Source organism: Bombus fervidus, chromosome 19 (assembly GCF_041682495.2).
Source record: "Bombus fervidus isolate BK054 chromosome 19, iyBomFerv1, whole genome shotgun sequence".
NCBI lineage: Eukaryota > Metazoa > Arthropoda > Insecta > Hymenoptera > Apidae > Bombus > Bombus fervidus.
The window spans coordinates 2,890,805-2,913,289 of NC_091535.2; the positions used below are offsets into that span (position 1 = coordinate 2,890,805).

General features: G+C 36.3%; 1 protein-coding gene and 1 long non-coding RNA gene across 4 annotated transcripts in view; one reads left to right on the plus strand and one right to left on the minus strand.

Moving 5' to 3' along the window:
• The window catches only part of LOC139996803 (uncharacterized), a 28,158-nt gene extending 9,418 nt beyond the window's left edge, over positions 1-18,740 (plus strand). Inside the window, exons 2-12 of one of the 3 annotated variants that reach the window (XM_072021306.1) lie at positions 2,561-2,583; positions 4,212-4,294; positions 5,130-5,502; positions 7,791-8,314; positions 8,905-9,254; positions 9,439-9,626; positions 9,713-9,838; positions 10,272-10,328; positions 10,428-10,553; positions 12,437-14,994; positions 18,179-18,740. In XM_072021306.1, the coding sequence (XP_071877407.1) occupies positions 2,561-2,583; positions 4,212-4,294; positions 5,130-5,502; positions 7,791-8,314; positions 8,905-9,254; positions 9,439-9,626; positions 9,713-9,838; positions 10,272-10,328; positions 10,428-10,553; positions 12,437-14,994; positions 18,179-18,241 (4,471 nt within the window). In that variant the 3' untranslated portion in view covers positions 18,242-18,740. Of the gene's footprint in view, positions 1-2,560; positions 2,584-3,963; positions 4,108-4,211; positions 4,295-4,429; positions 4,573-5,129; positions 5,503-7,790; positions 8,315-8,904; positions 9,255-9,438; positions 9,627-9,712; positions 9,839-10,271; positions 10,329-10,427; positions 10,554-12,436; positions 14,995-18,178 lie in introns of those variants that run through there. The other 2 variants (XM_072021307.1, XM_072021308.1) reach the window with 2 other exon arrangements.
• LOC139996836 (uncharacterized) lies at positions 9,240-10,340 on the minus strand. Its single transcript, XR_011802393.1, has 2 exons — positions 10,250-10,340; positions 9,240-10,146 (listed from the first exon to the last, which is right to left on the minus strand). It is a non-coding gene; the product is annotated as an uncharacterized lncRNA (long non-coding RNA).
• Positions 18,741-22,485: the final 3,745 nt, after the last annotated feature.

Here is a 22,485-nt window from a genome sequence, read left to right on the forward strand (position 1 = left end):
TCTCGAGTACTTTGCACACGTGAAAATAGAAAGGTGCTCGATTCGAGTATTTCAGAACTTCTTACTTTACCAGGTCACTTAGTGCTTTAGCTAAATCAGTTAAACGGCAATTGTCTTGCTCGATAAAATATATTCTTCAAGACATTTATTCTCCCTCGTGTCTTAAACAATAAGAAATCGCGTCTTAAAATAAGAATTCTGCTAAACTTTACATAATGAAAATATTGATAAAGACTTACGTCGTTAAACATAGTCGTGGTGACTCGAAGTCTCGTCTATTGGAAAAAGTCGTTTTAAAGTAGTATTTTAAAACAAGAACCCGAAATTTGAAATTGGATTGGAAAATATATACTGGAAATAAATAAAATGGTGATTTTGTAAAAGTTGAGAAGGAGAATAAAATTACATGTTCTTATTTGTTTATTTAAAGGTAGGATCACAATAGCTATTAGTTTATTCTTCGGATAAATCTATCGCACTGTTCTGAGCTGAACAACCTTTACTGCACTTTCTTACATCGACTGACTAAAAAGTAAAACAAAAACTATCGATTAAACCTATCGATTATATCTAGAATTACCTTCTAGTTACTATTTATTGTAACTAGCGCATCTGCATGTAGATGGCGAGCGCGATCTCAAGTTGTCATTTTCAACATTATACATTGAACAAAACTAACGATAATTTTTCCAAGGAAAAATACAAATTTCTTTTCTTTCGTTGTATTCTTTTTTTATTTTCTAAATATTGAAATGGGGAAAGTGAAATAAAAATGAGTAAAAGTATACTTTTAAAAAAGTTAAGAGGAATCAAATAAAACACATATAGTGAAATGAATAAAGTTAATGAAATTGATAATTCTATCAAAAATTTGATGGAAGTCACTTTCCAACCAGGCGATGATTCAAGTAAAAAATTTCCAAGCTTCCGTCGGCGACCATAACGCTCTTCATTCAATGTTACTTTGAACTGCGCCCTCGAAACGGTAATTGGAACGCGACCACCGACGCAATCCTAAAGCTATCGAAACAAGTCGTTTTGACAGCAGCTCTCGGTGTTCGCGAATGTCATGTAGTGCACGTAGGTGAACGAAAATACCGATACCGCGCGATATGACTCAACGTTTCGAGTAACTGCGTTCCACAGATAACGCAGGAATGTATTCAACTAACATTAAAGAAAATCCTCCATATACGTATCTCTACACGTATTATCGCGATGATCGTCGCTGATGATCATTTGCTTAATAGTTTCTCAAGAATTCAACCTTTTGATATCTTCCATGGCATATCAGAATATAAATATTTTTAGTGAGTTTTGACGTAGACAAATTGAATCGATCACCTAAATGAAATTTTACCATCGAAATATTCCGAAAGAAATATTTTATTCCCAGAAAGGGAAAAGTTCAAATGTTTAACATTGTGAACGATTTTGTAACTAATTGTTGGTAAAAAGTTTGATAAGCGTATTAGAATTAAAAAAAATTTTTTTAAAGTCTGGAATAAGAATTAATTAATTAACCTGAATATAAACAGTGCAATTTTCCTATGTAGTATAAGAAAACATATGTGTCTGCCTATGGATGATTGAAATTATTCAACGTGAACATTTTTTACTTCAATACACTCTTTAACCTTCTCATTCCTAACATTGACTTTAATTGCGATCCGCGAATTAATTTGTGAGTGTCAATGTCAAATGAAATCGTCTTTGAAAACAACTTCTAAATATGTAGCACTGTCGTCTTAATTGCGTGTATAAACATATCTCTAATACTCATCACCTAAATTAATTCATTCCACGTACAATCAACATATATACATATATCTAATCATTGCTTTATCAACACGCATGTCATATCTATTTATTTCTATATATTATCACAATTCTATCGTTCAGACATATAACCTTAGTGAGTTTGCAATAAACTGAGCAGCCATTTTGTATAAGCCTTGACTAGAACAAAATTGCCTTCGATGTCTTGATATGGTGGTTAGGTTTATGGCCTGTCATTACTGTACATGACGAATCGATGAATAGATGTTTCTGTCAGCTTTAGAAATTTCATGAAATTTCAGTATTATTGGGTTGGCAACTAAGTGATTATGGATTCTGTCATTAGGCACTAGCGCCAATCACTTAGTTGCCAACCCAATATTATTATCGGTTTTCAGAACCTCATGTACCTAACACAATGATTTTGTTTCAAAGAATAAAATTATGTTTACGTGGATGGATATCGAGTGATTCTTGGACAAATCGACATATTTTTTGAAATAACTATGAAATTTGTAGAATTTATAATCGTTAAGAAATAATTTAATATTGTACGTTAATTTAAGAGTAAAATAGGAATTTTAAATTCATAACATTTTTTATCTCGTTAATCCTTTGCAATTATACAGGAATATTTTATTGAAGAATTTATATAAAATACGTATATAGAATTTGTTTCATAAAATAAATTGTTTATATGAGATAAAATATTATCAAGCTGCAAAGGGTTAATACTTCGACGACTGTATCCTCCTAAGTGATCAAATCTTTCTCGTTTCAGGAATTCAGACGGCCTAGTGACAGGTACGTATATCCACGTTCAAGCAAAATAATTCGCGGGCTTGGTTGCTCGTAAAATGTAGCAACGAAGATATGCGACGTATGCAAATAATAACTGCTGTCTCATGATAACCAGCAAACGGAAAGTACGAGCTATGCAGTTAGTTAGATTCGTCGTTTCAACGTTTACAAACATTTCTGACACTCCATCGATAAAATAATATTACAGATTCCTTGTCCAATATGAATTCCTATAAAAATCAGTTAAAAAACATACATATATATATATACAATTTTTTCCAAATATCGTCAATATTTTCAATTTTTTAAATGTCTAAAAAAGTATTTCCTTTGAAAAAAATTCTTATGCAACACAGAAACAGCGTTTACTTTGGCATCACGCAAGTTACACGAGATTTCCGTATCTCTGGAAACAGGAGAAACAGCCGGCAGCTTCCCTCCGTGTGTACACAAAACGTCTCTAAATACACAAATTCCAAATGAACCCACAATATCTTGGAGATTCACAGCGAACCCACTTGCACAGGAGGGCCGACTACGAATCGAAAGTTCAACAAAAGATTGAATTTACCGTTTACTGGCGATCATCGTATTACGATTTTACGATTCACACATTGCTCACGGCGAAACTTAATCCCATATAAGGTTACATTCCAAACTTCCCGCTGTAAACAGACTTTCGTTCGTTCGCACTTGCAGATTTAACTGTAAAATATAGAAAAATAATTTCTCGCGAATGGTAACTGTTTTCTTAAGTAACATTAATTTTTCTTAACTTCCGTGGTATAAACAATTTTATCAATACTGTGTATCTTCCGTTTTAATACCACTGTAAACTGTAAACTCGTCGAATTCCTGAGAGATGAGTTCAAAGATGAGGTTACAACGATAATAAATCTCTCCAATATCTAACACGTCGACCGCTACGCAAATTTTATATATTTTGCCGCTGCAGTCGCCACAGATTGAAATACGCTACACTACAACATTTTATTCTTGTGAAATATTACATTACATTTGTGCACTTTTTATACTGACTTTGGAAAGAAAGAAGAGAAGAATTATCTATGTTATTATGTTATGTATCTATGTTATCTAAGTCATTCGCACGTTGAAATTTTGTTAATTCATGAAATTTATCTTACTTCGATCGTCCCATTAGGTTAGCAACTAAGTGATTGCAGATTTTGTCATTACCACCTAATGATAAAATCCGCAATCACTTAGTTGCCAGCCCAATAAAAAATTTCATAACCTGTGTCATTGATGACCACCGTCGCGGTCAACCTGTCAACTTCCATGATGGTAAACAATAACCATGTTTTATATCACTATAAACTATAAACGTTAGCTGGTAAATCTGTCTAATTTCTTTTTTTACTTCTATCATATAAACAATTTTGTCAATACTTTTACAAATTACCTTTAATACCGCTATAAACTGCAAATTGCTGGAATTCTTGGGAGACGAAGCAGAGGTTATGACGGTGGTAAATCTGACGAGCAGAGTCGGCCACGGGGTTTCCGGTGAGGGATATAGAGAACGTGTGAAAGTGCAGCGAAAACGATGCGCACACGTCCCGCATAGCTGGCCACTCGTTAGCATTCCACTAAATCGCTAATCGTTGCAGGACTTTGTCCCGTGCCTCCTCCACCGCCACCACCACCTCCAGTGCCTGGTCAGGTGCCGGCCATGAGGATCAACACCATCGAGGTAAGTGGAAGATCGTATTCAGTCGGCGTTTGTCGCTCGTTGCGAGCGATTCTCGTGGATTTTAGTGGCATGACGTAGGAAGCTTTAACTGAACCAAACGAAAGGAAGGACAAAAAGGAAAATATTATGTGCGTTGATTAGACCAATTGTTCAACTTCAAGTGTAATATTTTATTTGTGAATCGTTCGTAATATTGTTTGAACAAGAATTCCTTTTAGTGTCAGAGTGTTTCTCCTTCTGCTTGTGTTTCAGTTTATTCAGTTGGGTAACTAAGAATGGTGAGTGTTCAGATGAAAGGATTTCTTGGGTCAAGTTGAAGCGTACAGCTTGAAGCAAACGAGGGCATATACATATATATATATATATGAGAATTTATGGAAAGAATGTGAGGTCGCGATGAAAGCGTAGATTTAAGATAAAAGATGTTTCATGAGGAATTATAGTTGGTCCAAAATTAAAGAGATCTCAAGGCTGTTGTATCTTCTCTTTGTTCCACGTGTATTCTCTTTCACTGCTTGTTTTCTACATGTAGAGTTCTTTGTTCCAGTATATTTAAAAATAATTTAAGCATATAACAAAATGAAAAGAATAGTCTTGTATGAAGTATAACATCTTCAACTCTGCAATTGACAAATTTGATACATTAAAAATCAACTTAATATACTATTCTGACTGTATTCTTATTTTTGAAGGTGAAAAATTTGAAAAATTTACCACTTGCCAAAACGCGAGGCTTCTACTTTAATGTCACTTAATGCGACTGTGTAATTAACCTCACCTAACGTCTAATTGACTTCACCATCATAAAGATGCTAAGGGAGACGTTGAATCGTAGGCACCGGTGACAAGGAGGCCGCAGATGGCTAACAACGATGTTTACGAACCACCAGCGGCCATTCAGAACGCAATGCTGACCAAGGATAAGAAACCATTCACGTATACCCCGGGAATGGGTGGAAAATTGGACCTTTCTCAAATTCGAAGCCCACGAATGGCACGCAGAGTGGCGAAAAATGCGAACGACGAGGGAATCGAGGGTCCGCCAAAATCGGCCCTTGAACCGAAGCCGACACCAACACAAAACACCGGGGCTAATCTGTTTGTTCAGCCTCAAGTAGCGATCCCCGTCTTTCCGACCAATGTTCCGGTTCAACCTTCTGTCAATAGAACTCCATCTACACCACCTACCAATAAGATTCAACCTACTAGTAAGTATACTTGATGATAAAAATATAAGAGTGTAGTTGAGAAAATGATGAAGAAAAAGTAGATCTTTTAGAAAACAAGTTAAATACTTTCAGGTATAATAATAATTATAATAATAGTCGCTAAACAATTGACCTCGAACAGAATACTGATGATGTTGTCTTCACTCAGTCATGTAGATTGGATGAAAGCAGTTTATTAAAAAAAAATCTCTTAAAATCCATTTATGTCCACCTGGTAAACATTTCTTAATAGATTTTTTAGAAATTGTGCATACTAATTGCGAAGTCTAAATTTCTCCACAATTTTAAATCTATTTGCAAGAAGTCAAGTCTTCTTCTATTATGTTTCTGGATCACTACAGAACTTTCTAATAATTAAAGCTCGCAGATACAGTGGCTCAGGAAAGTATTCGAACGCTTACATATGCAAACTTGAATGGCAGAAATAATGTACATTAAAGTAATTTGCTTAGACAAACAGATGTCAGTAGGAAGATGGAAGTTTTAAGGTTATGTCAGTAGAATTTGAAAGGGATTCAACAACGTAGGTAGGCTGATATATTTATTAGAAATACGCATTGTAAGTGACTGACAAAAGTACTTGAACGCTACATATATTAATTCAATTGTTTAAAATTAATATTTTGTTGGACCACCTTTAGCAGCAATAGTGTGTCTCAATCGACGTTCCATACTGTAAACGAATGATTTTGTAAAACTACACTCAACGGAGTTCCATATTTTTATAATTTTATCTTTCAATATTTGCTTTGAGATTATCTGAAATTTATTTAATCTTTTCCCGATTTTAGCCCATAAATTTTCAATAAGAGTAATTAGCGTGTATGGTATGCTATATACAATCCATTCTTTCACAATTCTAACAGTATGCTTAGGATCATTATCTTATTGGAAGTGGAAATCTTCCAATAATTCTAATTTACTGGCACTCCCTTTAAGATTATTTTTTAAAATATTTAAATACTTATATTTATCAAGTATTCCATGAATAAATATCAAATTTCTGGTGCCACTGGCAGCCATGCACCCCCCACCATGACCGATCTACCTCCGTGTTTCACTGTTTCATGTAAATGTCGAATGTCCAATTTCGTATTTGGTTTTCTCCACACATAATTTTGACCTTCTGAGCCAAAAATGTTAAACTGACTCGTCCGAAAAGATGACTTTGTCCCAAAAAGAATTATCTTTATTAATATAGGTTTTTGGAAAAGTCAATCTTTTTTTTTATGATTTACCTCATTAATATATGGCTCTGCCATGAAAATCATTATTTCGTAAGATCAGTCGACATAATTCCGGGTGAACTTCTTTATGAAACATGTCAGTTACCATACTTGCGAGTCGAGGAGCGGATGAAGTAGGATTTTTTTTAATTCGCGAATGATAACTTTCTCCTCTCTTCCAGTCAATTTCTTTGGTCGACCTGATCGACCTTTGTTTACAAGCGTTCCCTCGTTCTTTTACTTTTTTATGATATAATGTATCGTGGACTTGCTTCTGTTCACAATTCTGGTAATCTCGTTATATGATTTGCCGTCCTCATGTAATCGGATATTGTTTCTCTTTCACACTTTTTTGTTTCACACTTTCTGGTATTCATTTTAAATACTATTGTGCACACTTTTGCGTTACTGTTACTGAAACGATATCCTAACATCAAGTGAACGTACGAATATTTTCATTTAGCAATGATGTTTGCATTTGCAAAGGAAGATGAAAAACTATCAACAATGTTACAACGTTCGAATACTTTTCTGAGACACTCATCATGAATGTTTCTAATAAAAGTATCATAGCTCCTGTCTATATTATTGAATCGTTTTCAAATTTTACTGATCTAACCTTGACACTTTCCCACCACTATAGATACCAAATTGTTTTAACAAATTAGTTTAGTACACCTCATTTTATTAATTGAAATTTGTAAGTGTAAGCGTTGGAATACTTTCGTCAGCCACTGTATGCCTCGCTATACTGACTGTCCTAGAGAGCACGTTCGTCTATTTGTATCGACCGGTGGTAAAAAGTTCGAACTCCGGTTTACGATTACAAATAACGTCGATAATATTTTGTCCGGAGTTCGTTTACCATTGAACGTAGCAAACCAAAACAACGTTGGTATTCCAAGGCACAGCAATATATGTCTCTCCAGATTCAAATCTTCTGTTGACTTTTGTACCGCATACCATTCCATTATCATTGAGCCAAAATGTAAAGTATCCGGACAATGGAAAAAATTGAATGCCATAATTCTATCATTTCAGCTCCAGAGAAGCAACCAGAATCACCGAAGCACGTGACCAAAGTAGAGACCAAAGTAATTCCCACGATCGCAGTTCAGCCGAACACACCCGAGAGTCCGAGTACTCCGACTCAAGTGACTTTGACAAAGGCGCCAACTCCGTGGCTGCAGAATAAGAACAAGCCACAGGAGGAATTACCAGAGTGGGCGAAACGTTCGAGCGTAAACAAACAGCAGAGCACGTCATCGTCTTCGCCGGATAGTCCAACGTCACCACCGGTTTACACGCCTTCTATTCAGCAAACACAGCAACAATCACCACAATGGCAACAAACTCAACAAAGACAGCAATCGATTCAACAGAGGCCACAGTCTCAGCCGCTTCAACCAACACAACAGAGACCCTCGCAAATTCAGCAACCGCAACAATATCAATACCAACAGCCTCAGCAATTCAATCAGCAACAGAAACGCCCGTTCTCTAGTCCTTCTGCAACGCAACAGGTTCATCCAACGCAGACGCAAGAACGCATGATACCAATTCGCGTAAGTGTTTATTATCATGCGAGGCAGATGTTCGAAAGCAGTTTCACGATCTTGCTGACTACTGTAACTCACGTCAACCCATTCGTTTGATAAATTCAACGATCAGTGGATCAGATCTATAGTTGGGCTGTACTATTTCTTAGTGGCTAAAGATTTAACGTTTGAGTTACCTACAAAATTATTTCTGTTATTTCATTTGCGAAATGCATGTAAAAGAGTTGTTAGAATAGAAAAATAGAATAGAAGAACAGGCAGTAACAAAGAGGCAGCTCCATTATTTAAGTCAGATTTATTGGAAGAAAAAGAGAGGCGTAGGTTTCATATTCGAAAGTACAAAAATTTATTATTATGAATATTAGTTGACCGTGAATTTATTTCACACATTTTCAAGACGATTCGATTTTCAATTGGTTTCTGTTGGTTTATTCAAATTATTAGAAAGTGGAGCTGCATCCTTGTTGCAACAGACCTTTTGACCCTCTAATTGCTTAAAAATTTCAGTTTAAAGAATAATTAGAGGAGAAAGAATTGTAAAATGAAGTATGGAAACTATAATAGTATATTAATATACAATAATCGTTTGTGTCCAGATCGAGGATAGGCCATCTGTGTTCGACGTAAAACCAGAGCCTGGTCACCATCAATTCAAGCAAGCGAGTCCGCATCATCAGCAGCGCTGGGGACAGCCGGTTCAGAATCAGGTTCAGAACCAGGTGCAGAATCAAGTTCAGAATCAAGTTCAGAATCAGATGCAGAATCAAGTTCAGAATCAGATTCAGAATCAGGTGCCTCAACAATCGACGGGTGGCGCGTACATTATACCAATTATGATCGAGGGAAGTGATAAGAAGCCTGCTGGTGTAGCTACTTCGAATATCTCGTACTCGCAACCGATTCTTAGGAATAACGCGTCTAATGCTGAGAATCAGAACCAGAAAGTGTAAGTTTATTTTCAGAAGTATGACAATTATCTCATAAGTAGGCTTGTAAGTAGAAGAAATGTTATGAAAATTGAATAATATAGTAAGAATTTATAAAAATTCATAATCTAGTAACAATCTAATATAGATTTATATCTTAGTCAAAATATAAATTTGAATTAATTATTGTATTATTACTATTAGGATGGCGCAACGTATTATACCTGTGCAAGTTCAGCAATCGGATTCTGGTCCAGTTCAATCTCGATCGTTCAGAGTTCTTCAGAAGATCACAGACACGGATTCAACGAACGACATGGACACTGAACAGATGCGTAAACTTCAATTGTCAGAGGACGATAGGATTTTGATGAATAAATTCAAGGAACAAAGTAAAGATTGTATCTTATCAGAATGATCAGTTTTTTTTTATATCGTTTAATTATTCTGTTATTGCTACGTGTTCTTCTTTTTATAGTCGACAACGAATCTTCTCTTCATCACGAGGAAGATCCGAGATATCGTGGTGGTGCTATACCCTCTCGAGCTTTCCGCTTCCTACAAACTATGACAGAGTCCGGTGATGCTCCTGCTGTGAACACGAGTAAGTTTTTTACATTTTAATCGATCGACAGGCTGAGAGAGAAAGTGGTACAAATAGTTAAAATATGACTCTGACAAAATTGTAGATAAAATGAAATGTCAGTAAGAAATTTTGTATCCTTCTAAACATTATTACTATAACGTTATGGAAGCTTGGAAATTTCTAACAAAATTCTATAGATAACTATCAATTTTATATATATATATATCGTTTCACATGTGTCCACCTTGTTTTTAAAAAGCGTATACTTTTACCACTTTTCCATGGAATCCATCGACTATAAAGGTACAACTCTGTACTATTAGTATCTGTAAAATACATATCATGTGTACGTAACAAATGTACTGATAGTACAACAAAATTCTACTTATAAAAGATTCTACTTATAAAATTATAAGAAAGATGGAATACATTGTAAAATTGTACGTTGCAGCACCACGGCCACCATCTGCCATAAACAAGAAGCAGGACAGGAATTCAAAGACGTTTGGTAAGTAAACTTGTTAGTCACTTTTCTCTGATTACATTGAAGCAAGATTAACTTTTCAATAATCCTAGAAAATGTATATAATAAATATAATATTTGCAGAAGAAACGCAAGCGAACTTACCACCAAGCGAGCAACAGGTTCCAGAGCCAAAGAAATACATGGGCAGCGCGATTCCCTCCAGATCGTTCAGGATATTACAAGCGATGACAGCGCCGGAGAGCGTCGGTGAGTGTCGATGGGCGAAAATTTATCGTCGAGACCAACAAGCGTAAAAAATCCGTCATCCTTCTGAATGAAAAGAAGAAGAAAGGAAACGCGTACAACATGTTCATAATTCATGCAGGAACACGCTACTCGTCCATGATGAATTAATAATCGCAACAAGCTTCTATTGACCCTTGTACATTAATGTTCAATGACAAGCGTCTTTACTATTCTAATGGATGATTAAAACTTGAAGTAACGATTGCGTGCCGTCGCTGGAACATTCCCGAATCCTGTGTTCACAGGAATAACGAAAATTCCTTGGTATCGTTCAGCTCGATTATGCCCTCACCCCGTTCCACTCAAATTTCGTTCAAATAATTTCTTTTCTCTCCCGACAAACTCGTTGCAACAGAAGTTACATTAGCAAAATTGTCACGCAATGCCCATTCTGGACGTTCCTGTGTATTTTAACGATTGACACACCGATCATCGAGCAACGATCAATATAACGAACTTTTTTTTCGTCGAATGAAAACTTATGATTGCTGTTGAGATGGTCTTTTAAAACACCAGTCACTCGATACATTGTACATATACAGTGCATGGTAGGTGAATTATTCGTCTATTTCCATATCGATATATATATCGATATATATATCGATCGAGTAGTATCGTGGTAAACTATTATGTCGCTTGTAAAATCGTTCGATCATCGTCGTAACAAGCGTGTCGATTCGTCAACGTTGAAATAGCCGTTCCTCGTTTAGAAATGAATACACGAGAAAGTATGGCAAGCTACGAAATGGACTTTGGGTAATTTAACCGGGAATGTTGCATGTTCTTATTAATTGATTTCACACGTGTTTAATTATCGCTGGGATTTTAATACGATTGCAAGTGATCGATTTGCATGTAAAACCGTACTACGATTATTTTGGACACTTACGATCCATCTGTCCAGGATATCGTACGAGCATGTTCTTCCTACTCGAACGTAATGATCGCTTGTGTCCCGTCGAAGATCATCGACGAGCTGGTTTTGCGTTCAACAATTTTCGATCGTTTCCTTTGAACACAGGATCACACGTCTCGTTTTTTTTCTCTCTCTCTCTCTCTTTCTCTCTCTCTCTCATTCTTTCGTAGCCGTTCGCGACTACATTCGTTGCTTATCCTCGCCGTAAAAATCGTGGCATCTCGTGGCATCTCGCTTGTCCGTCGATTTTTCACAGCCAACGGAGGATCGTTTGCGGTAGACATTTATTTCGTTTTCTGTAATATTGGGTTAGCAACTAAGTGATTGCGGATTTTGTCACTAGATGGCATTGACAAAGTCCGCAATTACTTAGTTGCCAACTCAATATTCTACATATTAGCATAGAACATTTTTGTCTAGAAAAAATAAAAATTAGTGGAATTTAAATACACACAGATGTTCTTTAAAAACAATTGTTCTGCCAATAAAATATATTCTTCACTGCTTCTTTGATAATTAATTCGCCAAACATCTTGTGTATTCAAAGAGCTGCATTTCTTATCTAATCTTTTATCTTTGGAATTTTTCTGTGGCCTTTAGTTGGAAATGTTTTTTCAGCTGCCAAGTCGTTTCTTCTTATCAGAAATAACAATATTCTATGATATTTATAATAACGAGATTGTGAATTTGAAATGAGCCTGAAGCTTAAACAGAACATGAAATAAATGTCTATCGCTTGTTCTTCCATCGCCTAATATGAAAAAGAAAGAATATCGCGTGTAATGTAAGAGAAAGGGAAGTGTGCGGGTGAAAAGAAGGGATAAAAGCAGAGAAGCAAAAATAGAAAAGGGAGAAACGCAAGACCACATCACACCTCAATAGGAACAGTTGAACTTCTTGTCTGAATGCATTGTGCTGTTTGTTGTAGCCACGCAAGAAAATCGTCAAGCAGATTACCACTGCCAAACAGAGAATAACGTGCCGGGCAATCAGCAGGGTGTCTTCCTCTCTCCCTGTCCGCCTCCATTTTGGACCCCTGACAGTGGTTGGTGGGGTTACTACCCTCTTCCATATCCTGGTGTCGCGAACGAATCTTACCCTTATCATCCTGATAACACTGCCTACGTATACTTTCCTATTTACAATCAAAATTACCCACTTTATCCACCTTATCCACAGTATGATCCGATGAATAATAAAAACGCATATTCTGGTGTTTATCCACCTTACATCGTGCCAGTTGCTCCACAGAGCAATAACAATTGTAATAACAGTTGTGAACAAGTCTGTGGTGATGTGATAGTAGCAAAAATTCACTCAACGAATATTACAGATATTGCAGATAGTGCAGAGAATATTCAGGAAAATAATGGAGGAAATAAAGCACTGGAAAGTACAATTACCAAGGAGAACGATGATAGTACAAATGGTCTTCTGCAATGGGAGAAGGTGAACAGCGTGTCACGAACTGCGAGCAACAATAGCAAAGACAGTGACTGTACTACTGCGATGAATATCACCGATGAAGAGGAGATTCCTGGTGAGATAATCGTGTCAGAATTGGACGAGGATGTGAAGAATTCTAACAGACCAGAGACAAAATCTTGCCCCAATGGGAGTCTCAATGTCAACGTTCCAAACTATACTTACATCGACACGAGTGACTCCAGCGACACCACTGACACGGAATCGCAATCTGACAACGAGTCCATCATCGAATCGTCTAAAGGCAGCAGTGATTCTGATGATTCTTCTTCCGATAGCGACGACTCTGATTCTTATTTAGCTTATTCTACGGGTCTGAATGCTCATGGGAGGTTAGAAAAGGACGATGAAAGGAATTCGACTAAAAATAGTTCCAGCAAGGAATCTTGCAACGAGGAAGAAAATTCTGAATCATCCTGTAAGAACAATATCGATTCTGGAGCAGCTGTTGAGCAACAAGTGCAGGAGAACGTGGAGGAAACGCAGACCAGCACGTTTCCTCATCAACTGAGCGTGATTTACGAGGACGTCGAGCGTCCAGATTCCGAGAGTCCCAGACCCCGAGAGCCTAGAAGCGTGAAAGACTGGAACGAGACGCCTTTGGAAGCCATTGACGACCCTCCTGATGATACTGACGCGCCAACAGTCAGCGTAAGTCTGCCATTGAGATTTAAATTTTCTGTATCTGAAAATAACGAAGATGTGACCACAGTGATCGTTGGAGACAGCACGATCAAGCCTGAGAGAGGTTATGGCAAGGAAGAAGGCAGAAAGTCGAAGGTCCAAGATAGTAAAAGTCAGATGGAGAAGGCTAATGAGGTTTCCGCGGATTTTGTAGTGAAGAATGACACTACTGTGGATTTTGTAGTTAAAAAGAAGAGCTTCGACGGCAAACAAAAGGCGAGGGATCATTCTAATGAAAGGATTCAGGAGGAAGCGACGGAGAGTAAAGTGAAAGAGGACGAAGATCCTGTGGTACCCCATGTGAACTTTACTTTGAGGAAGATTCCTACTAGGTTCGGTAGAATCAATTGCGAGGAGACTGTGGAGACAGAGTTCACGATTAGGAGAAAGACGAGCGTGAAAAAGGAAGAAGACAGGACGAGCAAGGGCCAAGAAGAACGCGCGAATATGAAGAGTAACGATGATTCTGTGAACAGAGAGCCTAAAGAAAGTAATTGCACCCACGTTGCGACAGTGAAGGACATTGGTTCAGAGACGCGGGACTTCAACAGAAACATCCTGAAACCTGAAGTGATCGTCTCTGAATTTAACTTGGCAGAGGAATCTTCGCAACACAACAAGGAGCCTTCTGACAAGTTCCAAAATACAGACTCGAAGATCAAACGAGTGGACAAGTCAGAAGGAAACAGTGACACATTGAAAAGAGGCAAAGACGAGGTGGGTATTGAAGAGAAAGGAAGCAAAGAGTCGAAGCACCTGTTGAGCGTGCAGAATTCTCGAGAAGAGACAGACGATGAAGACAGTGGCGTCACTTCGGACATGAGTCGCATGATCTCTGAGGTGGATACAGATTCAGAATGCACCTCGTCGAGGAACATGAGGAAGTATCAGAGGACTCAAACTCACTCAAGATTGTTCAGGCTTCTAAACGACGACTCGATCCTTCTAGAAGATGCAGAGAAGACCAACGAATCTTCCTCCACTGAAGACTACCTTAGCCTACCTCTGAAGAGCAACGCCTTCAATTACGACGAGAATTATTGTTCCAATTACTCTAGCGGCGTGACGTCTCCGGAATATTCACCCATCTGCGAGCAATCGTGGAAAAGACTTCACGACGCGGACAACTCAAGGTCACCGGATCAAAATGGCGACGTGTTTCGTCAAGGTCGACAAGATCGAATTTCCTGCAAGGAAGACCCGTACTATCAAGCTTGGAAAACTCCCAAACCTTCGGCACCGTCCTTGGATCACGACGTGGTGCCATCTTTGGCTTTCAAGGTCCTGGAAAGTAAAAGGCCGTTATGGTCGTACAAGGTGAACGTGCTTTGTCCACGGATTAAAAGTACGAAAAGCGTGCCACAGACGTTGAGAACGAACAAACAGACCAACTCGATGGTGTCATCCTGTCCAAATTCCTCGCTCTTCCAAGCTAACCTAAAAAGTGACCATTGCTGATGGCCCGGGGCAGAATGAGGCCGCGTTTGGCCGCGAGCAACCGGTCCACGGACGAGCCTCGCGCAACTTTTCTCTAGATTCGCAAGACTGGGCTGACTATGCCCGGGGGGCTACAGGCTACGTGGTTTTTTTTTCTATCGGTACATATCGTTTGCATATATTTATCTATTCGCATTTTCTTCCTGATTTTTTTTTGTATATTTTGTTTATTTTATTTAATTTTTTTTTTTTTTTTGTTTATATTCTCTTCTATGGTTCTAGTGTTTTTTTCTACTTTTTTTTGTCTTTGTTTCTTCTTCTTTTTCTATTCTACTCGTGTGTTTCGTTTGCTGTCGAACGGGCACCGATCTTGTACACGGGTATAATTGTTTTTATTTATTAATTTTTTTATTTGTTTATTTCCTTGTCAATTTTCTTCACTCCGCGAACGAATCGATCCTGTCAGCCGTGATTCCGTGTTTTCTTTTTCTTTGTTTTTCTCTTTGTTTGCTCTTTGCTGAGGTTTGTCACTAACCAGCCGCCTCTGGTCCAAACGATGCGATTCTAGTTTGTCTTCTCTCCTGGATCGATATTAACGCTTCGTATGTCTTGTTTTATCGTGTTTATCGTTTTTCTGTTATCCTTTTGCAAGCGAATTGCCAGCACCTTTCCAGTGCTCCGTCTTCTTCGTTCTTTTTACCATCGGTGGTGTCAATGATCTATAAGGAACGAGACCAGCGGTAAATCATTATCTACAAAGATGTTCTGGTGGTATTTTTCTATAGAGAAAACGTTAAGATAAGCGAGGAAAATTCATTGTCAGTGTTTCATTTCAGAGTGCAAAAGAAAGATTGCTGAAAGGAGGACGATGTGATCTACGTTCATAATCTTTGCAGAGTGTGATTTCGCGCAGGATTGCCTCATGATTCGACCCACGACTGCATTATGTTGCGAATAAAACTATACTTCATGCATGCTTGATTGTGTAATCAACCGTATCCTGTGAATAACGCGATTCGTTTGCCTGTTTTAATAATCCTGAAGAGGGTGTCCTGAATTAGAGTGTTCTAGAGCAGCGTTTTTTGTGATTTTTTTTTAGAAGAGAAAGAAAGAAATGAAGTTATTGGATTTTGAGGTATGGTTTTATATGTATTTAAGGAATACAAGAGAATTTTTTTTTTAAGTAAAAATATTAATTGTAACAGATTTCTGAGCCTCTTTATACATGGGCGTCTTATCGCTGCAGTCTTCAAATGGCAGGAAAGATGCAGTTTGTAATTCTTGAGTGAAACAAAAATCCAAAAAAGGATTAAATTATTATATATTTCTCTTCTGGGTGAACTAAACAAAGGCAGAAAAAAATTTATGTAAATAATTGTTATAGTACAATGTTGTTATGTAAATAATTGTATAGTATATAGTAGTATAGTATAGTAGTAAAGTTTATATTTCTTTTTTAAAAAACTTTTTTTTTAACCCACCAAAATTTTTAATTTCACATTTTTTCTGCCGTTGTTGAAAAATATGTAATAATTTAATCCTTTTTTGGTTTTTTATTTCACTCAAAAATTGCGAGCTGCATCTTTCCCGCCATTTGAAGACTGCAGCGACAAGACGCCCATGAAATAGTCTTAGAAATCTGTTACAATTTATTTTTTACTTTAAAAAAATTTTTTTGTGTTCGTTAAATATATATATGTGGCGGCACTCGACAACAAATACCAACTAGCACCGGACGGCGGTCCCCCTCCCCGTCCGCCCTCTCCCACCCTTTCCCAAAGTCCCACAGACCCACCGAAACCAAAAGCAGTCTACCGAACTGCCCTGTTTTTGCGACCAGGTTTTCAGGACAGAGATAGGAAGAAAAAGATAATATCATATATAAGCACCGCTCTACAGCGACTTAAATCCAAATTATAAATTGTAATGCCAAAAAAAAATATAATACCGACACACATAACATTGTATGGCTATGTCGTACCGACACGTATCGGTACTTTTGCCTAATCCACCCCACAACCGAAATTCATTGTTTATTATGAATACCATACATGTGTAATAATCATTTTCTGGGTTAATAGATATCATGAAAAAAAGAAGCACCAGATGGCGGTAGCGCAGTGGTTAGCGCCTTTGGATACTAACGTTCGGGAGGCGAGTGTTCGAATCCCGGCGCCCATAGTTTGATTTTTCTTCCACGATTTTTAAATGGGAAAAAATACAGCAATATCCCAGCAGCAATATTTCTACACCAGCAACTACAACTATCATGAGCAATTCACCACATATTAAAACTACACCTCAAAATTCAATAACTTCATTTCTTTCTTTCCCTTGTTAAAAGAAGTCTCAAAGGCGTTGTTTTAGAACATTTCTAATTCAGGACACCACACCCTATGTATATGTGCATGCACGATGCATTTGTTCTGTTGTATATTGTGCCACCAGTTCGAAGCGCGACGATTAAATCGCGATTTATCGGATCGATACGATTGTCTGGATCAACAAATCCAGAGTCAGAGCGAGTCGTAAGTAAATTAACACCTCGATGATCGATAATAATCGGTCAATCGTTAATGGAGCTACTTACTGAAATAATAATCCATGCTTTGAACAAGTAATAATTAGTGTCATTCGTTGCTTTTAATTAGCATTTTACTGTAATCACAACTATTGCTATCGTCATTTTATTATATTGCTGAAATTTCAACTATTACAGTCTGTTAAATCTTAAGTGGGTTACTCAACATTTTCCCAATTTTCCCCTCTCTATGGTTAATAGTTTCAATTAAAAAAAAAAAGTAGTCGACTATTTTTCAATTGTATTTTGAGTAGCCAGCAAATTTTGAACCATTTATAGACTACGATAAGAATCAATTATTTCATGAAATTCAACGACGCTGAATCCTTTCTACATAAAAATAATTAGAATAATTACTGTCTACAAAAATCGTAGCGCGACAGAGTTCCAAGTTCTTTTATTATTTTTTCTTTTTTTTTTTTTTTTAACCAAAGTATAGGATAATTATAGGACGTTAATAATCTAGTGTGTCTGAATTTTTAGGTCCTGATGCAACGGATTACTGAGCAAGGACGAGTGCCTCCATCAGAAACATGGCATTGCTAGTGTGTTTTCTTTTCTTTTTTCATTTTTTATTTTGTTTACGACGACTCGTCGCGATTCGTTTTAACACGACAACCATCGATACCAGAGGACTGCTGCTGAGATCTTCCCAAGTCACCTCATTGTATTTGTTGCCCCGTATAGGTTTCGTCTTGTCCCTTCCGCCATTCTCTTTATTTTACTTCTTCTTCCCTCTTAATCCCACGGTGTGCGCATATTGTTAGAAGACGAAGAACTTTTGAGAGATCGATCGGTCGTTCGAACGATCGACGACTAACGACATTCACTGAACCGAATCACGTGACTGGTTTTTTCGATTTCAAAATTGAAAATAATCGTCACCTGGTCGCGGTGATTCCCTGTTTCGCCATCATCGTTTGAGATAAAAAGGAATCAACGCGAAGTGTATTCGTGTCGAATACCATCACGTTACCTCGATCAATCATTGTGCTATATTTATGTAAGTTGTGTAAAATAAATTATTTGTAAAGTTCACTTTAAACCTCATTTCGAGTCAGTTTATCCCTCGCTGCCTTTTCTAACAACTTTCCATCATCTTTCATTCAATAGAAATAAATAAATGGGATAGCAACCTTTTTGATCTTTTTTTTAAGCATCGTGTACAAAATTTCTGTTATACATGTAGAAGGTTGCTGAACGTATTTTATCATAGGCTAATGCAATTGCATATTGCGTGCATAACGTATGCAGTAATTGCCCATAACCCAGTGCCCCAAATGGCCTGGCATAAACGCAGTACTCGACACACCATGCTACCTGTACTGCAGTGGAAAGGGAAATTTTAATAGCACACCATGTGGACAAGGTAGAGCAATAAACCATTCACACTTACGGATAATCGAATATCATTAGTCTTACATTCGTCGCAAAAGTTGAAACAGTAAACAGATGAATTTTTCTTAATGATATCCTTTAACAATCAAATAAAACGATTATTGCCGCTGTTAGAAATTTATATGTCAGAGATGAAAGGACATAAGGGCCTTTTGGAATTTTTGGGAGGGACCCCAATACTTTAGTCTAGTTGTACTTAAATAATAAAACTTTTTTTTTTTATTTGGTAGACTTTTTACAATCAATTCTCATTGGGAATTATAAGTAAATTATTTTGGCGTATAGTATGTTTGATTCTAGTTAAATCGAATGCTTAAATCTAAAGAGTACTGTCTTTTTAAGTTATGGATCTGATCTGATTCTTAAATAATAAAACTATTTTTTTTTTAATTTGGTAGACTTTTTACAATCAATTCTCATTGAGAATTGTAAGTAAATTATTTTGGCGTATAGTATGTTTGATTCTAGTTGAATCGAATGCTTAAATCTAAAGGGTACTTTTTTTTTAGGTTATGATCTGATCTGATACTTAAATAATAAAACTTTTTTTTTATTTGGTTGACTTTTTACAATCAATTCTCATTGAGAATTGTAAGTAAATTATTTTGGCGTATAGTATGTTTGATTCTAGTTAAATCGAATGCTTAAATCTAAAGAGTACTGTCTTTTTAAGTTATGGATCTGATCTGATACTTAAATAATAAAACTATTTTTTTTTTTTTATTTAGTAGACTTTTTACAATCAAGTCTCATTGAGAATTATAAGAGAGTACTGTCTTTTTAAATTATGGATCTGATCTGATACTTAAATAATAAAACTATTTTTTTTTTTATTTGGTAGATTTTTTACAATCAATTCTCATTGAGAATTATAAGTAAATTATTTTGGCGTATAGTATGTTTGATTCTAGTTGAATCGAATGCTTAAATCTAAAGGGTACTGTCTTTTTAGGTTATGGATCTGATCTGATTCTTAAATAATAAAACTATTTTTTTTTTTTTTTATTTGGTAGACTTTTTACAATCAATTCTCATTGAGAATTATAAGTAAATTATTTTGGCGTATAGTATGTTTGATTCTAGTTGAATCGAATGCTTAAATCTAAAGGGTACTGTCTTTTTAGGTTATGGATCTGATCTGATTCTCAAATAATAAAACTATTTTTTTTTTTTTATTTAGTAGACTTTTTACAATCAATTCTCATTGAGAATTATAAGAGAGTACTGTCTTTTTAAATTATGGATCTGATCTGATTCTTAAATAATAAAACTATTTTTTTTTTTTATTTGGTAGACTTTTTACAATCAATTCTCATTGAGAATTATAAGTAAATTATTTTGGCGTATAGTATGTTTGATTCTAGTTGAATCGAATGCTTAAATCTAAAGGGTACTGTCATTTTAGGTTATGCATCTGATCTGATTCTTAAATAATAAAACTATTTTTTTTTTTTATTTGGTAGACTTTTTACAATCAATTCTCATTGGGAATTATAAGTAAATTATTTTGGCGTATAGTGTGTTTGATTCTAGTTGAATCGAATGCTTAAATCTAAAGAGTACTGTCTTTTTAAGTTATGGATCTGATCTGATACTTAAATAATAAAACTTTTTTTTTATTTGGTAGACTTTTTACAATCAATTCTCATTGGGAATTATAAGTAAATTATTTTGGCGTATAGTATGTTTGATTCTAGTTGAATCGAATGCTTAAATCTAAAGGATACTGTCTTTTTAGGTTATGGATCTGATCTGATTCTTAAATAATAAAACTATTTTTTTTTTTTATTTGGTAGACTTTTTACAATCAATTCTCATTGAGAATTATAAGTAAATTATTTTGGCGTATAGTATGTTTGATTCTAGTTAAATCGAATGCTTAAATCTAAAGAGTACTGTCTTTTTAAATTATGGATCTGATCTGATTCTTAAATAATAAAACTATTTTTTTTTTTTATTTGGTAGACTTTTTACAATCAATTCTCATTGGGAATTATAAGTAAATTATTTTGGCGTATAGTATGTTTGATTCTAGTTGAATCGAATGCTTAAATCTAAAGGGTACTGTCATTTTAGGTTATGGATCTGATCTGATTCTTAAATAATAAAACTATTTTTTTTTTTATTTGGTAGATTTTTTACAATCAATTCTCATTGAGAATTATAAGTAAATTATTTTGGTGTATAGTATGTTTGATTCTAGTTAAATCGAATGCTTAAATCTAAAGGGTACTGTCTGATCCGTCGTGCCAAGTAATTGGGTTACTAATGAGTTTTGGTGATTGTTAACTCTTATATTATATCTGTAAATAATAAAACAGAAGCAGCTGTTTATGATTTAAGTCGATTATGTTTGCCCGAAATTTATGATAATGATCTTGAAGTGACACGAGTGGTCGCTAAACGTAGATGCGTCACGGGATGGACGGTTTTAGTGTACCAGAGGTATGAGTAATTGTATAGTTCTAACGGCACTTAACAGTAAACTTTCCCACGTTTTCTGACCTGTGGCTCCCCACACAAAGACCTTATTTTTCGGGTAAGATGATTACCAAATATCCGGATTACTCATTACCAGTATATTTTTAGCTAGCCTAAGGGTTTGCTATAAACCTTAGGATTTATTTATCTAGGGTTCTTCAAACTAACAAATAGTTTTTGTCTTAAGAGTCCCTAAATCTACCACCTAGATTGCAGAAAGATACGGGAAATCTGCTTTACTCACGTACGACGCTTCCCATTGGCAGCTTTCTCAGGGCGGTTACCATCCTTCTTCAACCACCAACATAGAAAGTAACCAATTGACAGCCACGCCCATTTCCCTCACTTTCCGAACGAAAGCTTTTCTCGACGAATCCGATGATCTCGTATCCTTGGACACACCCATCATAGTTTTCCACCGCATCGTGACGGAAAGTCAGACGTTAGACCTCTCAGTCTGAGTTGACAATCGGTAGTTAGCAGTAATAGTCGATCCGAATTCCTCGACATCTTAAATCATCCGAACTAGTATCGTGCATCGTGTAACGCATCACCTAGAAATTGAACGTATAATCGCGAGCCGCTGATAGCAATCGCCAGTTCTACGCAAAGTGCACATATACAAGTTATCTTGTCATTTTACATCACACAACCAACCATCTCTCCCACATAGTTGGCCCGAGGGGCACAGAGAGGTCCAGAGAAGCGTGTACAAGTGCAACTCCACTTGGATTGTGAGTAGTTAGTTCAGTGACATTTGGGCTGAGAGTAGCAAGTTCAGTTATACTTGGACTGAGAGTAGTGAGTTCAGTTACATTTGGACTGAGAGTAGTTACACTTGGACTGTGGACAAGTAAGTTGTGTTTGACTTGGACTTTGGAAGAAAACGCATTTGCTATCCCATTGATCGT